The sequence below is a fragment of the Chlamydotis macqueenii genome, chromosome 20 (assembly GCF_036417535.1).
Source record: "Chlamydotis macqueenii isolate bChlMac1 chromosome 20, bChlMac1.mat, whole genome shotgun sequence".
Taxonomy (NCBI): Eukaryota; Metazoa; Chordata; class Aves; order Otidiformes; family Otididae; genus Chlamydotis; species Chlamydotis macqueenii.
This window is the reverse complement of record NC_141575.1, coordinates 6,051,284-6,068,416: the sequence shown is the minus strand read 5'-3', so window position 1 is coordinate 6,068,416 and position 17,133 is coordinate 6,051,284. Positions and strand designations below refer to the sequence as shown.

General features: G+C 40.9%; 1 protein-coding gene across 25 annotated transcripts in view; it reads right to left on the bottom strand.

Annotated features, from left to right (window-relative positions):
• The window catches only part of FNBP1 (formin binding protein 1), a 95,454-nt gene that overhangs the window by 60,929 nt on the left and 17,392 nt on the right, over nucleotides 1-17,133 (bottom strand). For all 25 annotated transcript variants that reach the window (XM_086763521.1, XM_086763520.1, XM_086763522.1 and 22 more), the window contains exon 2: nucleotides 3,216-3,331. In XM_086763521.1, the coding sequence (XP_086619647.1) occupies nucleotides 3,216-3,331 (116 nt within the window). The remainder of the gene's footprint in view (nucleotides 1-3,215; nucleotides 3,332-17,133) is intronic.

The following is a 17,133-nucleotide window of genomic DNA, read 5'->3' as shown; positions in this document are numbered from 1 at the left end:
GATAGGGGAAAAAAAAAAATCCTAACAGTATGCTTTTACAGAAGAAAAGATTCTGAAAGCATGTAACAAGGATTAGCATCTGGGTTAAAAACTTTATTATTTTCTATGTACTTTATAAAACACAAAATATAGAGTCTATATATTTGAGTTCTTTGATTTTTTTCCCCCCCTTCTTTTTTCATCAAAGACGTATATAGGGTTTTAACCAGGACAAACCTAGAAATGATACTGAATCCAGAAACAATACTGAATCCGGTTAAGAATCAAGACGCCTCTCACATGTTGAAGTTCAGCATGCAATCATGCTGTGTCTTGACCAGAACACCGGCACCTCCCTTGTTCAAGCTTATGAAGCAGTGACACTTGTTAGATAACAGTAATTAAAGAGAGAATTAATACATAAGAATAAAGACTACCAGTAAAACAGCAATTCTGGGAAGATTCAGCGCTAGCCTGTGCGCCTGTCTCTGATCCACATTTCTATTTGCCCTTCACTCTGCATCATTTTTAATGCCTTTGCAGCTTGTTTCTCTGCTCCCGTATTTCCATTTCTCTGACAGCTTGCTCTTTCTCTCACATTTATCATCCAAAGAGGTTCCTGATTCTCAGATTATCTTGATATTTTCAGCGTTTTTTTTTTTCCAGTAGGTCTTCCTCAAGGCTATCTATCCATTGTCACATCAGCAAGGCTTTTGACCACATTTTGCTGCTCAGAGCACATGTGCTGTAAGGTAAGCAGTGTCTAGGGAAGGAGGACAACACCACTTCAGCACTGAGAGCACAGCGTCCAGCATGTCCCATCCAATGGGAGTTCAAACAACACGCAGGAAAAGTGAATGCTCTATCCCAGTTTCTGCTTCCCTTCCATCCCAGTCCAGTTCAATGACTCCACAATTATTAAGAACACAATCATGTCACTTCTGAACTGGACTCTCAAACCAGGACTGATTGTAAATGGTACAAGCGGGACTCGAATAGCGCAGGCAGGATGTGTAAGGTGTGTGACACCGGTGAGTTTCTTCCACTGGTGTAACCAGATAAAATTTGATGCATCCTGCAAGTAGGTAGATCTAACTTAATACATTTAAATCAAAATATTTCATATATATTCGCAGACAGGAAGACTAGCTAGCTAGGGAGCCCAGAGACCAAGCAGAAAACACAAGTTTAACAAAAGAAAATAAAGTTTAGCAGCTTTACTTAGACTATAAATAAAACTGAGTTAAATCCATAGGAGTATCATATGTTAACTTGTCTCTTTTTAATAGTACATCTGCATGTTAGGACATGCAGTGACATGCTGCAGCCCTTTTACACCAAATGGATGTGATTCAAGAAAAGGTTTGCACCAGGCTTGAGGAGACTTATTAAAAGCAGATGCATGCTTTACTATTTTTTCTAATGTCCAGCACTGTTCTATCTCAACAGTTGACAAGTCTACATTTTTGTTTCTTCTTTTATACCTCCAGCTTCTTAGATGACTCCAAACAACATTGTGTTTGAGGGATGAATGTATTTGTCCTCAAATCATACCCGTGGCTGGGGGAGACAAACGCAGCTATGCATGGTGAATTAAAATACAGGCAGAAGAAATATATTGACCAAGTTTGTTCTGGAAGTCTAGGACAGAATAGCAAATAAAACTCAGGAGTTCACAGTTTCTAGATAGTCACAGGTAAAACTATCTCCCACTTCCCTTAAACATTTTGTTGGTGTGTTTATTTTCATAATTATGCTCTTTACACCTGGAATTTATCATCCTAAGAAAATGAGTCTAGTGTGTGGTTCTTCTCAAGACAGGCCTGCTTACACAGATACTCTGCTGGGTTTTCCCACTCCAGTCATGCTCTCTTTCTTCCAGCTCACTTGGCCTCTGTAATTCAATCACTTCTCATCTCCATAGGATGTGAGCAATTTGTTCCTGCACAAGTTATTTTCTATTTCCTGCTTGTCTACAGCAGAAACCCTGGGGAATCCTTGTGGCACTCCCCTGAGAAAGCACTTAACTATAAAGGCAGGGCTTTATCAACTACCAGCTCCTCATAAATAACAGGCCATTGTGCATCTCAAATCCATTCTAACACAAACGTCAAATATTCAGAGTAATTTTTTTTAATAGACATTGTGCTTTAGATATATACAGATCAACTAGAACCTCAGATCTCAACCTCTATAAATACTGAATAGATGGAAAAAGTCCTAGTATATATTATAGTCATGTGAAAAAAAGGTATGGAGTTACTGGAGCTGTTAGGAAGGATTAGTCCTGTGCTCCTCTCCCCAGTTTGCTCCACCAGCTCCAGTTTACCACCCTGGACAGCAGTGGCTGCCAACAATATTGCACCACAGCCTCTCTCCGCAGCAGCAGGACTGTCAGCGTGTTGTACTCCCTTCTAACCCCTGTTCACCTCTCATCTTTTCTACCCTACTTGGAAAAGCAGAGTAAGAGTTACTCATTGTGGGAGGGTTCTTGGAACCCCTTACCTTCCCATCTACACTGGGATCTGACCTCAAGGAATATGCTTCCTGGGGCTGGTTCACATACGCTCGTCTCTTTACCTACAACCTGATGGTTGAACCAGACATGTAGAAAGTACCCAGCAGGAATTTCCAGTAACTTAGCTATTTGAGATGCATTCACAGGATCTCTGTTCTGTTCAGGAACACATCACAAGAACAGTGGCAAGATTATAAAATTGTCAAAATTCAAATTTCAAGTGGCAACCTCGCTGACTACACAGACAAAATTTCCAAGGGCCGGTTCTGACTTTATGACCTGCAGTTTCTCCAATACATGTGCAAAAAGAGCCTGTCTTATGAAAAGAAACCCTAAACTCCAACAAATGATCATTATTCTGCTGAATTCTTAAGCCCTTCAGCATTTATATGCAGCAGTCCTAATTTCATGGAAAGCATTACAATGCTATCCTCACAGCCTGAGCCATTAATCACGCGTAAATCGTGAGTAAGCCCTAGTACGCTACTCAGCCACCTAAATCACCTTTCTTTTTGCAAAGCATATAATTTTCAGCAGAGGTACTAAAACAGGATCTTAAATTCACTTTAGCTTTCCATTCTCTAAATTAAAGCTATTCTCTAAAAGCCATTATTATAAATAAGCCAAACAAATTACCACCACTGAAAGTAAACTTACAGATGATTGCAGGCCCTGAACAGGTGCAATTCAGAGTTCAGGACTTTTTATATCAACTTACCTAAGCTGCTTTGCATAGCTCAGTTCAATCTCTGTTCTTTCTTTTACAAACTTGATGTATTTTTCGAGAACATCAATACCCCATTGCGTGTGTTTTTCTAAGTTGTCAAACTGGTCCTGCAATGAGTCAAAAAAAAAAAAAAACCAAACGTTTAGTCTCGTTGAACATAGAGATAACTAAAAATAGGTTCCAAAGAGCATATTACCATTAAGTGTTATTAATATTTTCCATTACAACAGTTACACATTTTTGTAGCAACACAGGTTTTTAATTCGGTGGAAATCAGTCTCTTAACACGAGACAGATTCAGTACCACTCTTCATTTCTCATTTCCGAATCAGCTTCATTTCAGAAGTTCTGGCAGTTCTGCTGAATACATTTTTCTAATGTAAATACATACTTAGCCAAATGATAAGAAATGGATACTCTTGCCAGTGCTTTATTTTACTCTGAAGAGTTAGCAGAAGTTCCATGAATTTGAGGTCTACTCCTAATTAATAATTCTGATTTTAGTTTGAAAAATAGTGATTTATATTCAAGCTTTGTCAGCGTTATGAATTTAAAATATCATTTAGAACAGCTAACGATCATTTCACATAACAGAATTTCCTTCCCCTATAACCTATTTGTTCTAAAACAGAAGACATGCTAACAAATGATGCCACAAAAATTGATATTACAATAGGTTTTCTTGTCTACCTCCATTTATATACAAATGCTACTGTGTTCATCAACTATTGTTGCCCTCAAAAACACAAGTCACACATGTTTTCAATAAAATCTTTTTCAATCAAGAACATTCCACAAGTCAGTTTGGGATTTACAAATGCCAAGAGAAATTAAGCAACTCTAAATCCAAATTAATTGTCCAAGCCAGCTTATTACTAGCCCCAGATTTAACCTAAAATTACCTTTTTTTTTAAATTTGGTTACTCCAACAACACTCAAATTCCATAACCATCCATTCCACACAGCACTTCAGAAGTTAATGTTTCCACAAAACTTAAAAAATATTTTCTAAACTGTGATACACCGAATACTACAGTGTAAACAAGATCTTTAATATCAGCCTGACTATTTGGCACCAGGTTCCAGTATGGTTTACAAGGAAAACAGAGTGTGTTTTATATCTGCAGTACGAAAGGTTAGATTTACAACATTTTCCAAAAAATCATACACAGCCACAGATTTGGGTCAGAGGTATCTGCTTCTTTCTATCTTGCAAAGATTTGCTCTTGTGACTTTCAGTCTGTAGAGCTACCAGTGAATGTTATCAAAGCAATACAAGCCCACTTCCTCAGAGGCACAGAGGAGAAAAATACCAGAAAACTACTACAAAGCCTCGTTTAGTATTATCTTGCTTTTAGATTGGTATCGGGAGATATTCCTCCAGCGCTGGACAAACCAGTCATGTACACAGAAGCTGCCACTTGCAAACTGAACTAGTTTAACTGTATTTTGAAGGGAAGAAGTAGAAACCACGTTAGAGGAAGAAAATTGTAAAACCCTAGCAAGCAGCAAGTTAAACCAGTAGATAATACGCATGGAATAGGGCACGTAAGGTTTGTGTATCTGCATATTTGCTCTGGTTTAGCATAAGGTACTATTTGAAACCAATTCAGCCAGACCAGACTAAGCTTCAGTTTAAATTATGTCACTATTAGCCAATTAAAGAGGCACTAGAGGGAGAACAGCAAAAGGGCAATAGTATAAAGTTACAAAAATAGTAAAGAACTTCTAAGGGTTGTGCTCCAGGAACTAAGAAAAAAGTGGTTAAGGGCAACTGGGGGCTGAGGGAGAGGGAAAAAAAAATATTCAAACTACACAGAATAAAAGCCTGACTTCCAGCAACATAAATCACCCTTAAACCAATGTAATATCATTCGCTCAAAAAGAGGATGTATGTACTCTGCAGAAAGGGAAGCCACGTAACTAAGCCAGCACATATTTGCATACAGACAAATCCTTATATCAGACAGTCTTGCAGCTGTCGAGAGCAGAACGACGACATGGGTACATCAGGGACCTCTCCTCCTGGAGGGCTCCCATCAGGAAGGAACGCGGTGTGCTGTCCGGACCACGATGCCAGCACAACGAGGCACCTTCTGCTTTGCCTAAATGTACAACCTCTAAACTTCTCAAGTTATGTTCACGTCAAAGCAGAGCAAACATGGCCTTTTTACAGGGCTTCTAGCTACCCCACACCCTACTCTTCCACAATTTACATGCTTTAACATGAACACATGCATATAAAATAAGTACCACATGAGACAGTTCATTATTCACAGGTTCACATGCATTCACACACACTCCCAGCTTTAAGAAGGGAAATCTCAGGGAGGGAAATCCACTCCCTAATCCCTGTAAGCAAATTAACCCACCCTTATCAGATATACGGTACTAGTAGCAAGAAACTAACTTGGCATCCTACTGTAACCCCATCCAAAGAGGAAAGTTAATGGTTTCTCCTAGAAAAAAAATGCCTTTCAAGGAGATCCGTCCCTTCCAGAGAATTCAACTTCAGAATTCACCATCACTCTGACTCAACTCTCAGAGCAGCATTTAGATCACAGTATGAATAAAAACCTGAAAATGGCTCCAGGCAGCCGCCTCAGTTTGGTCTGTTATTCCACAGATGGATCTGCTGGACTGTTTCAGCGGCCTCCCTATGTCCAGTTTGGTGAAAGAAAACTCCATGATGTGCAGCGCGAAGGCAGATACACCACGGCACAGCTGTCACACCAACTGTGTGAAGATGCTAACTTTATTTATAAAGCATGCAGAGATGCTTGTCCTGTGCCGAGCTGTAACCACAAGAACCTCAAACAGACAAACTACGAGCACCAATCTCTGCTGTAAGAAGCAAGGCAAGGCAAAATTTAGCATTCTGCAGACTTTTAGCAAAGAGAAGAGTTTCTGTCCTTTTCCAGGCATGGAGCAGTTTCAGCCCAGGTGCCCTATTCCTAAGCAGCACACATCCCATGACAGTGTGTTACACTGGGGTCACGTATCCCATTACCTGTTCTCTTCTCTGTGTTCCTTAAGGATGAAAAAAAGTCAGGAGAATTGGGAACATCACTTCCTGAGCATGAGATTCCAAATGCAAGGCAATGCAGCCAGAGAGACCCAACATAGATAGTCCTCCTTGTTTCACAGATCTGCTCAGCAAGCTGAGAGTAGGGAAAGGCTCTGTGTTAAAGCTAATGAAGCACAGTAATGAGAGTACACAGAATGCTTTGATTGTAAAGCATAACTTTTAATTCATGGAATTCCAAAGTCCGGGGATACATTTTTGCAACAAATGCAAAAATAGAAGTTCTAAAAAGGAGATTTTTTTTTTCCAAAATTATTACCAACACTATCATCCCTTCAAACAGTTAACATATAAAAGATTTTTTTAAAATTAATTTAGTATTTCCAAAGCTCATTACGACAATGCATTACCACTTGGAATCTGAAAAATGAAAAAATCTCAAGTACTCTGTGGCAAATCTGGTCTAGTTTTAGCATCCTAAACCATAGCTCTTGAAGGAACTTGGCTGTACAACCAGGAGCAGTCTGATCAGAGCAGCACGTGGTTTCAGCACAAGGCACACCATCCCTGCCAGCGATGGACATACATTTAGCAGGTAAAGCATGCTCCTGCAGCTGCGCAGGGTCAGTCACAGCTGGATTGGCTCAAGTACCTCCATGAGCTGCTGTTTCAGCTTTCAGTTTCAATGTACATATCCTCCTCTGTTCATTTTGCAACCTCCTCACCCTTCCAGTCAGCGATAACATTGGAGAACAATAAATTCCACAAGGCTTTAGCATTCCTCAAGAAAAGCAAGAAAACAAGACAAGAAGCATGACACAGTGTTCAGTGAGAACGCTCCCACCAGACCACAGCTAGAGGGGAAACAAAAGGTCACTTGGCACCTGTTTTCTCTGCAAAAGAAACACCAAAACATTTTTTAGAAGCATTCACTCCTTTCCTCTGACTCAGAGTGGTTTATGTGTAAGAACACCCCTGAGCAAAAAAGATGGTACTGACGATGAGCTGTGTATCTCAGCAGGCTTCCACCACAGCCTTCATGTTATTGTCTACGTCCTCTGGCCTTCCAACCTGCCAAATCTCCCGCTCTCCCATTTTCAAGTTCGTATACACATTTATTGTGATAACAACAGCTTATTAAAAAGAATAGACTTCTGATTGACAATCAAGATGTGCAGATTATTAAACTACTCATACAGCTGTAACTTAGTCCTCTTCATCAGATTCCACCAGCTTCCCAACGACAGCAACGTGTGCCAGTCCAAACACTTCAAGCAATAGGAGTTTGAAAATACGCACTGACCAACACAGATAGCCCCACTCACTTCCCATGGGTGGGAAAGCAGACCCCGGCTGCAAGCTGCTCGAGACAAACCGCATCTTCCTATTTGTTCTGAGCCTAGCACACTCTTGAGCATGCACACAAAACTTAAAGCTCAAAAGAGGAAAGAGGAACTTCAGTCATTCGCTTGAATGCCAATTGGAAATCCAAGTACCCAGAACACTTTGAACATTTTATTCCTAAGGCAACGCGTGTTTCTAACTTCATTTCTGTTGCCATTAATTCTCTCTCAGTATTTTTACCGCTGCCCAAATAGCCTCACATTCATGCATTCTTTCTGAAATTCGACTGCATGCTTGTTACTCTGACAATGCTTAAAATGGAAATAGTGTTGCCTATTTGCTTTTCCTCATTTTAACGGCTAATTTAGGCTATCAAACCCCCTCACTTCTCAACCATTCTCCTGAAGTCACATTCCCCAACTACGCAAAGTATTTTGGGAAGAGGAAAGTTAGCCATTTAAAAAAAAATAAAAAAAAATAAAAAAACCCCACCAAAAGAAAAACTTTCTTCCCATTTCTAAGCCGCATTACATGGAGTACAACCAGTTACTGAGCAATAAAGTGTTATTCATGTGGTCTCTGAAGACCAGCTCAGTAAGATATTCCTTCCTCTCTCAAGAGAGCTTCCATCTATTGCAAAACAGTTCAACGCAAGGATCGGTCAGATCCAGTGATGGGTGGGACCTTCATTTGCCACCAAGGGGCTTCAGCATTAACATCTCCTGAAATAAAGGGGGCGTCTGCACTCTTGAATTATGGTCTCAGCCTGTCCGCAGCCAGACACCGCTCACACGGGTCGCTCTCCTCCCTGCGTCTGGCGAGCGCTGCTCACAAACAGAAAGGCTGACGACATGGACTCCAACTCCACTACACAGCCCTGCCAGAAGGCGTAGGATCTGTATTTGGTTTCAAGTGTGAACAAAGCACTAGGAGAGTTTGCCAATTAATTCTCCAATTTTAATCATTGTGTCAAACCTGTCAATTAGGTTTAGGTGGCAGTGTTTGATAGATATACATCTATATCTGTAATCAGGCTGGACTGTCACTCTGTCAGTCTTTCTGCTATTTTCACGGGTAGTGGTGCAGGAGTGTGAAATTAAGAATACTAGTACAGAGACAACTAGTGAAGAAAGAGTATTCTGAAGATTCAGCCGCTAGGAACAGAAAAACAAAGCCTTTATCTTTAGCATATTCTTCCTATAATCCTAATCTGGCAAGATAATAGGAGACCCATGATTCTTAAACATTAAAAATATGTGAGCACTTTTTACTGCCTCATTCTCCAGAGAGTTCGATTTCATTTCCTCTCAAAATTACTTGTTTATCCACTGTCCTAAAAACATAACTAGCAATAGGAGAATTAAACCCTAATTTTTACCTCTGGTTCACACCGTCTCCTCCCACTTCCATTTTTTTTTAAAACACCTCTCACCCATTTCCATACCCAGAAGTGAATTAAAGTGAAGATCAAGAATACAATACAGTGTTCCAATTCTAAATTACTTTTTTAGATTCCATGGTTTAACAACTTCAAATTATAAAAATAATTAACAAGACAATGAGACCTTCGTAGGCTCAGTTAAGTCCCATATGGTACCACAGCACTAGCAGAATACAACCGAATTCAGAGCACGGATCCGTGGAGACCTACAGTAAAGCTATATGCAAATGTAACAGTCTTCAGGCAAATTAATAATGAAAGAAAATGCATAAAGTACAGGCTATCACTGCAAGAGCCTTCCAGAAAAAGAGATGAGTAGAAAATACGAAAGCAGTTTAGCATCTGTTGACTCGGCCACTACGGATGAGAGACACCTTCCCACATAACTTGTCAGCTGCCGTCAGTGGGATCCTCCGTTAGCGACACTCGTGTTTATACAGACGAAGGATGTTAAGTACCAAACGGAGTACAGGACACTAACCCTTTGCTTCATGCAGCACAGACACGGGGGCCTAATAGCACTACGGCAAACATACTGCTGGGACAGAGAAACCATCTCTTTTTGGCTGACATTCAAATGATGCTGTGGCTTTACCAGTTGTTTAACGACTATCCTTTCAGCACCCATGTACATCTGGTGCTTGTTCACAAAATTATTTATGATCACATGCATTTTTATGCAGATCTCCTATTCATCCACGTGTTCAATTTCATTTTATCCTCTAAGTATTAAACAAGTTATTCCTGACCTTTCACCTTAAACAGGCAATAATAAATAGCCCAGAAAAATCCAGCCTGCTTTCCCACCTCCACTTGTTCTTTATCTTCATCCTTTAAACTCCTTTTCCATAAAGCCCAGAAGGTTTTTAACTATTCTTTTACCTTTTCTGATTCACCTCAGAACTTGATCTAGTTAGGAGAAAATAGAAACAGAATAAAGATATTTTTTTTCCTGCATCATTAGGCAACTAAGTGCATTTCAAACTTGGGAGGGGGTGGAATCTCAGAAAACAAGAGTGGAAACAGACTATGTTTTATGTTAAAGTATCTTTCATGTTGGTAAATAAACTCACCTCTAATTGTGTTACTGGTTACAATAAACATTAGGAATTAAGCAGTACTGGTCTATATTTCAGCCCTGAAATGCTTATTCTCTTCAGCATTTTGCTGAAGCTTTAAAACAAAATAAGTTCTGATATTTATGCCAATTTTAATTTGGACGTAAAATGATGTTGCCCCAGTACAAGAGCACAGCAAAGGGTGGCAACAGGGAGCATCCCTCTTAATTGCTCCTGAGACCAACCACACTCATCCCCTCCCAGAAAACCACCTTCCACAAACTCAGGAGTGACCCCTCCTGCTAATTAAGCGGAAGTGCTGTCTCATAGGCAGGTTTCAGCCATACCCTGACCCTGCCTTGACGGAAACTTGACTGAAGTGAAACAAGAAGCACTTCTGAAAATAGGCATTTGAGCATAGGGCGCAGAGGCCAACACCTGGAGAGCAAAATGAATATTATAGCTACGCTGAGGCAAGGCCAGTTCTGAGAGTACAACCAGATCATCAGGGTTGTCAGGGCTAAAATGAAATAAAAGACCCTCCTAAAGTAAAGCTGCTGCACATCCTCCACTAACTAGAACATGGAGCTTGTTTTCATACTATTGTAGCTTATGACCTTGTTGTAGAGAAGGTGATGCACACCACTAAAACTCAGTAGCAGGCTGCAGAGCGCACGACAAAGCCAACTAGCAAGCTTTGAAAGTGAGGAAGGGAGGGAGAGTAAGTGCCACAGAAGCAGCAGAGCACCAGGTTGGCAACAGGACACCTCCTGTGCCAGCCGCTCACCGGGAGCGCAGCCCGAGAACTGGTGCTGGTGACCACTTTAACAGCTATTACGGAAACCTTGCAGTACCTGGCACGTGGTTCACGGGAGGACACTTCCCTGTATGAGTACAACCAGTGTCATCAGCTGCAGAGACGTTCACATACACACACACTCTATATCTAGTTTTCTCTGCTGACAGCTTAAACTGTGAACTGAAACTACTCCTTTCAGCCAGAAGTCTGAGTCACTGCTGCCAGCCAGCCACACATGTAGGAGCGGTGGAGCAGGTGCTTCAGCAAGAAGCATCCTGGTCTTGGCTCCAGGAGCTGCTCTTACCACTACAGCAACCAGTCTTCCTTACTGGAGCCCAAATCTACTGGAGTCCAAACCTATTAGACCCCCAAAGCCTCCACCTCTTGCCATCCTGGTGTCAAACCAAGCCTTCTCCCTCAGCGTTTGCCTGCTGTATCCCACAAAGGATGTGGTAAAGCAGAACTTGTGGTCCCTCTATAGCAACAGCGCAAGTAACACTGCTAACGCAGCAGGCAGGAAGGAAGGTGAGGGAGAGGATGTGCCATACGGGAGCGGATGTGGTCGCTGGTGCTGCAGCAGCTTTGAAGAGACGCTGCGAGAGATAAGACAACAGTGAGGAATGATTAACTCTGGGGAGTGGGAAGGCAGGAGGCGAGAGGCTCAACTGGAACAGAACAGAGCTGATGAGCAATAGGTGATGAAAAGAAACAGCAATTGAATCAAAGGGTATTGGATAGTTAGGGACACTAAGGCTGTCCTTTTGCCCGCAAAAGGCTAACAGGAAGCCCGGCTTTCTTGGAAGAGGGGAGATTATGATGCGAAATTATGTAGGTTACGTGCCCCAGATGGCACATGTGGAAGGACATAAGTCCATCTAGTATACAGCATTATATAGGTGCTGTTTCATTTTTATGCAAACAATTACCTGAAGAGGCCATGCAGAGGCGTTAGACTCGACACAAGTCATCTGCTGTTATTAGATACTAAGAAATCTGTGTTACATCTCTTGAAAGAGGAAATGTGCATCTTAGAGGTGTCAAAATTCCATGCGCTTGAAAAGGAATATTATTTTCTTCACACAAGGAAAAGGTAAGGCTCAAAAAACACTGTTCGAAATGTCCAAGGATATTTCACATAGATGGCCATGCTGCAGCAGCAATTCATTTCCTTCCAATAAGTTTATACACTTTGAGGTTTGAGGCACTGCACTACTTCACCGCAATGAGAACCATCTGTCATAAGCAGACCATTCAGAAACGAACACTTCTTTTCAAGCACACAATTCTGCTTATAAAACACGCGCAAGAAACCCCAGAACGAGGCAGAGTTTTGTTTCAAAATACATCGTAATGTGCAAATTACAACCCAGGATATAAGAAAGCTCTTAAAGAGTAAGATAATAAGAGAGAAACCTCAACTAATGCCAGATGTTAGGTCAGAAATACCAAGTATTTCTATTGAAGGACTGAGCACATTTCAACCTTTTTCTGCACATATTCAATTACTTAAACTGAAGATAAACATACACATGCTGCTTCTCCTTTTGGCAATACTAGTGCAATTCAGTGGACTTATTCCTACTAGGTACGGTGATCAGCAGCAGACTAGACCTTAAAATCAAGACTCATTAGGTAAGCAAAAGCTAAGCAAAGGCTTGTAACTACTAAAATCTCCTGGGGCCCAGAGAGATGATGCATCTCTACCATTAGCATTAATGATACCCATGAAACTCATTTAAAAATAAAGAAACAAAACAAAGCAATGCTAACCTCTTCCTTCGGCTCATCCTGGGGGAACAGGAACGGGACAAGGGTTTAGTTTTTGCTGACAGTATCCAGAGCTGCAGACTGAAAGCTGCAATGACCCACAGGGATTCACTGTTCTGTGTGTTATAAACATGAGCTTTGAAAATGAGCAGATCCTGGTGTGTATCGCTCTGCTGCCGGGGTGATGTAAATCATGAGCCGCAGCAGAGCTCCAGATCCGAGCTGCCTCCCTCAGGAGTTGCAGCATGGTAACGATGCTAAATATATGTTGTTGTTGTTGCAGTAAGATTTTTTCAGTTGACAATGTTGCAACTTTTCACTGTTCCCCAGCACCATCCCACTTCCCTGATTTAATACACACCCATTCTTTTATTCTGAAACAATTTGAACAAATGCAATTTTAGAACTAATTCCCAGTAAATCTTTTGGTGCCTGGCTGCATCTTCGGATTAACTGTTGACTGATTTTCATTCTCTTTTTTTTTTCCATTCTGCAAAGCTCTCCTTTAATAATACCAGCTGTTAAAACAAAGATGAACAAGATCTCTTGCCCACACAGTTTCCCCTTTGGGCAGCTGTGTAGCAGTTATTAAAAATGAACCATACAGTGTTCCTGCTTATTGCATGGATAGCTACAATAGAAAAACAAACAAGCCTCCTGGTCCATTTAAAAGACAACGCACACACAATTCTACCCTCTTATCCAAAGCCACACTGTATTACAATAGTAGAATATTATTCACAAGAACAATACTTCAAACCGTAGTAGTCCGTGGGAATGTATTTTGGGGAAATTAGGGTGTTTTTTTGGAGGGCTGGACAAGAAGACCTTTAAAGGTCCCTTCCAACCCAAACTATTCCATGATTCTATGAAACTAGCTTTTTGCTCACCTTCTTTGTAAACCAATGCTATACTGGATTCATCATGTAGAGTATCTGAGCTGTTCTACGCATCCTCAGTACTAAATATGTATTTCAAAAGGTCTGACACGAACAATGAAATTGCACACTTTGAGGATGTGTAGACAGCTTGGAAATTTTAGGCGATGCTGCTCTAAGCACACAGTTGGAGTTGAGGAACTCCTGCATTTCAATCCCTTTGTGTTGAACTCTTTGGAGGAGTAATATTTAGGTGACAGGGGGTTTTGTTCGATTTTGGGGGGATTTGATTGTTTTTATAGAACCACTTAAAAAATCAGTGACATTGTTAAACTCTGCAAAATAAGAGTACTTGATCTCGCTCTAAGTGTAGCCATATGGGCTACATTAAAAAAAAAAAAAGTAAAGGGCTTGCCAGGTATGTCTGGTATTCTCAAGAGCAAAACTTCTGATCTTCTAATCTCCATTAAATAAATCATCTGTCAGGTGTAGCATTGCGCGTGCGTGCAGATCTCCTTTCAGAAAGATATATTTATTTATTAAACACAGGAGAGCAGCCTTTACTCCTCTGACTCATTTTCGCCTCCTCCTCTGGCTGTGAAGCACTCCGAGAACTGACTACCGAACTCCACTGCAGGCACGGTGTCCTTATAGAATGTTTATGCAGACACTTGGAAAATAAAAATGTTGTAAAAGTCACTAAGTCTGCTTAGCCGGAGGCTGCCTCCTGGAATCACTGGAGCAATGGCAACACCTAAGGTCAAAGAATGAGCACCCCCTCCAAGCGTGTCCAAAGCCCCTCCTAAAGTTCAAATGGAAATTGAAAATCAGTAAACTGACTGTTCCCTCCTCTCTTTTCCAAATTAAATGAGCTAATAGCTGAAAAAGACTAAAGTACTCCTTCGCAGATGGGTTCAAAAAGCATATCTAAAATACATGACATTACAAATACAGTCCCAGATTTTTCAAGGGCCACTTCACTTCAGGACCAAATAAGATTACTGCTGCACCTTAAATATTTCTACCTGCCATTGTGTTCTAATTTTAACCCAGAAATTAGATCTGGTGCTTCTGCTCTGATCCAATAAATAGTTAAGCTTCCGAAACAGGAGGCGTCTCAGAGATATATATGATTCACGAAATCTAATAAGATAGACAGAACAACAGTTGTGAGTACATAGCATTTTAAGTGTCTGTGAATCTAGGTATAAATTCAATTTAAACTTTAAACACAAAGTTGATCACTTCAAAATTTGTAAACAAACACTCTTCAAAGTGTATTTCACAATTCAGTATTATCCACTCGTACACTCTGTGCAGTGGAGTCAAGCAACACTGGCAAAGGAGATTAATTCAGCAACTAGGCCAGAAATAGAAAATAAGCAAAAAGCTGAAGAGACAATATTCCATAAAGCCATCTACTGGGGTCTGTCACACAGCTTTTTTTACTACAGTAAGACCCAACTCTTTCTACAGCTATGAAAATGGCAACCAACACATTCAGCTAACATCCTGTCAAATATCTATTACCTTTCTCATCTCAGCTCTTCAGCTCACAGATGCTTCAGGAAAGGGACTAAACCCTGCTGCATGTGCAGACATCCTGCAGCACTCTGTGAAGCCAGGCCATTCGTCTTCATTTTGACAACATGGTTTCAGAATGATCCTACTCGCACAAAATACTCAAACTTCAAACTGAATCTTGCCATGGCTCTCCTCCTCTGCAAAAGCTAAGATCATCTGTAGGGCCACAGAATTAATCTATGAATAACAAACTAAAACACAGTCAAACTCAAACTGATGTGGCAACTGTACCACTGACACGTCTTGCTAGGGATGAGAAACGTCCAGCTGTGCATCAAAACACATACTGCTATCAATAAACAAGGATTCTCTGCTAACTTAATTAAGCTTCTTCTCTTTTGGAAGGAGAGAGCATATACTCATATTTTCACATGCTCAGTTCTATTCCATCCCCATAAAGTTTAACCTCAGATAACAATTCCCATTAATTACAATGTGAGCATGTGTAAAATCAACGTTTAAATATGAGGAAAAGTAATCACATTTTCTTAACCAAATAACCACTGCGTAAAGCCTCTCCGAAACTCCACTCGGTCCCCCCCTCCTCCCAACAGAAGTCTCTCTCAGTTTTCAGTAATAAGATCGCAGCAAAAATAAATGAATGCAAAGTAGGTGGCATAAAGAAGGGGAAATACTGTGCAAAATGCTGACCCACCAAAAGCACACAAAGCATTTGTTCAGTAGTGACAACGAATAATTTAATCTGAGGCAAATTACCAAACAAACATCAATTAAATTACATGCTAGAATACAAGAGAAAGTTCTCCCACACACATTTCAGGTTCGCGGAGTCAGTAGACCAGCACGCACACAGCCAGGCACAATGCTCCGCGGATTGTGGTGGAGCCGTCCCAGCTACTCCCTCAAAGATACTGGAGATTCTCCACAGGACATGTGAAATTACATACATCTAAAGAGAAAGAGGTAAATTTAACCCCATCACACTCATACAAGAAGAACAGAGAGATTATGAGTCACTGAGCTTTCTAAAATGGGAAGGAATCAGCGTGTTCTACCTTATAAATATGACATGCACAAAACACACAGAACTAGAGTTTTGTAACACAATTACCTCTACAGCTATAAATTTTAACTGCCCAGCCACCTGATCAGAGAGCATTTGAAGCATGTTGCAGCAGCAGCAAAGATCCTCCAGCTCTAACAGCAGCCCCCTTGTGCTAAGTGCTGCCTGCACATCTAAACAGATCTGAAACAGGGACCAGTTCACAGAGAAATCGGAGACAAGCGGGGAACCACAGCACAGCACGCAAGACAGTGGTTTGCTGCCTGTCCCACAAAGATGCTGCAGTAAGGCCACGCTCTGAGCCCCAACAGACAAAGCTCAAGTTCAGTGTGCTAACCATGCTGTGCTAACCAAGACAACCTAAAATTACAGTTTCTAGAAAATAGGGCACCTACTGACTGTACAAACCTTCTAGCCTGCAAGGCCTCTAGCCTCTCAGAGTAAAATAGTCAGAACATTTTATGGAAACAAATCAATTACATTCTCTTTTGACCAACATGACTTGGAGACCTAAGCAGCAGGAATAAATAATGTCTCACCATCCTGAGCAAGAAAAGTAACAGCCTTTGATCCTTTAAGTAAGCGCTGCTTTCCTCAGCAAGGACATTCTGCTCGTAAGCTGGATAGGCGAGTCTAGCTGAGCAAAAGGGGTAATTCAGTTTCCATGCGACAACAACCTCATGACCTTGGGTTATTCCTAATGGGAATTACATTAGTAAACAGTCTTTTTCTATTAATCTAGTTTTTGGAAATAGACATGAGGAAAAGTACTGCCCAATTTAAATCAGTGCTTATTGGAGCTAAGATTAAAAGCCACACGTATATCACACCAGTCTGGTCAATTCCTTCTGCCCATCCCATCTTCCAGCACCACTTATTTGCCTAAATCCAGTATCAGTGAAACAAGGGACAGCAAAAAATGTTTGGGTGGTTTAATTCCGTTCCTAAACATGCAGCTTTAGATTCAACTCCCAGTTCAGAACAGTCAA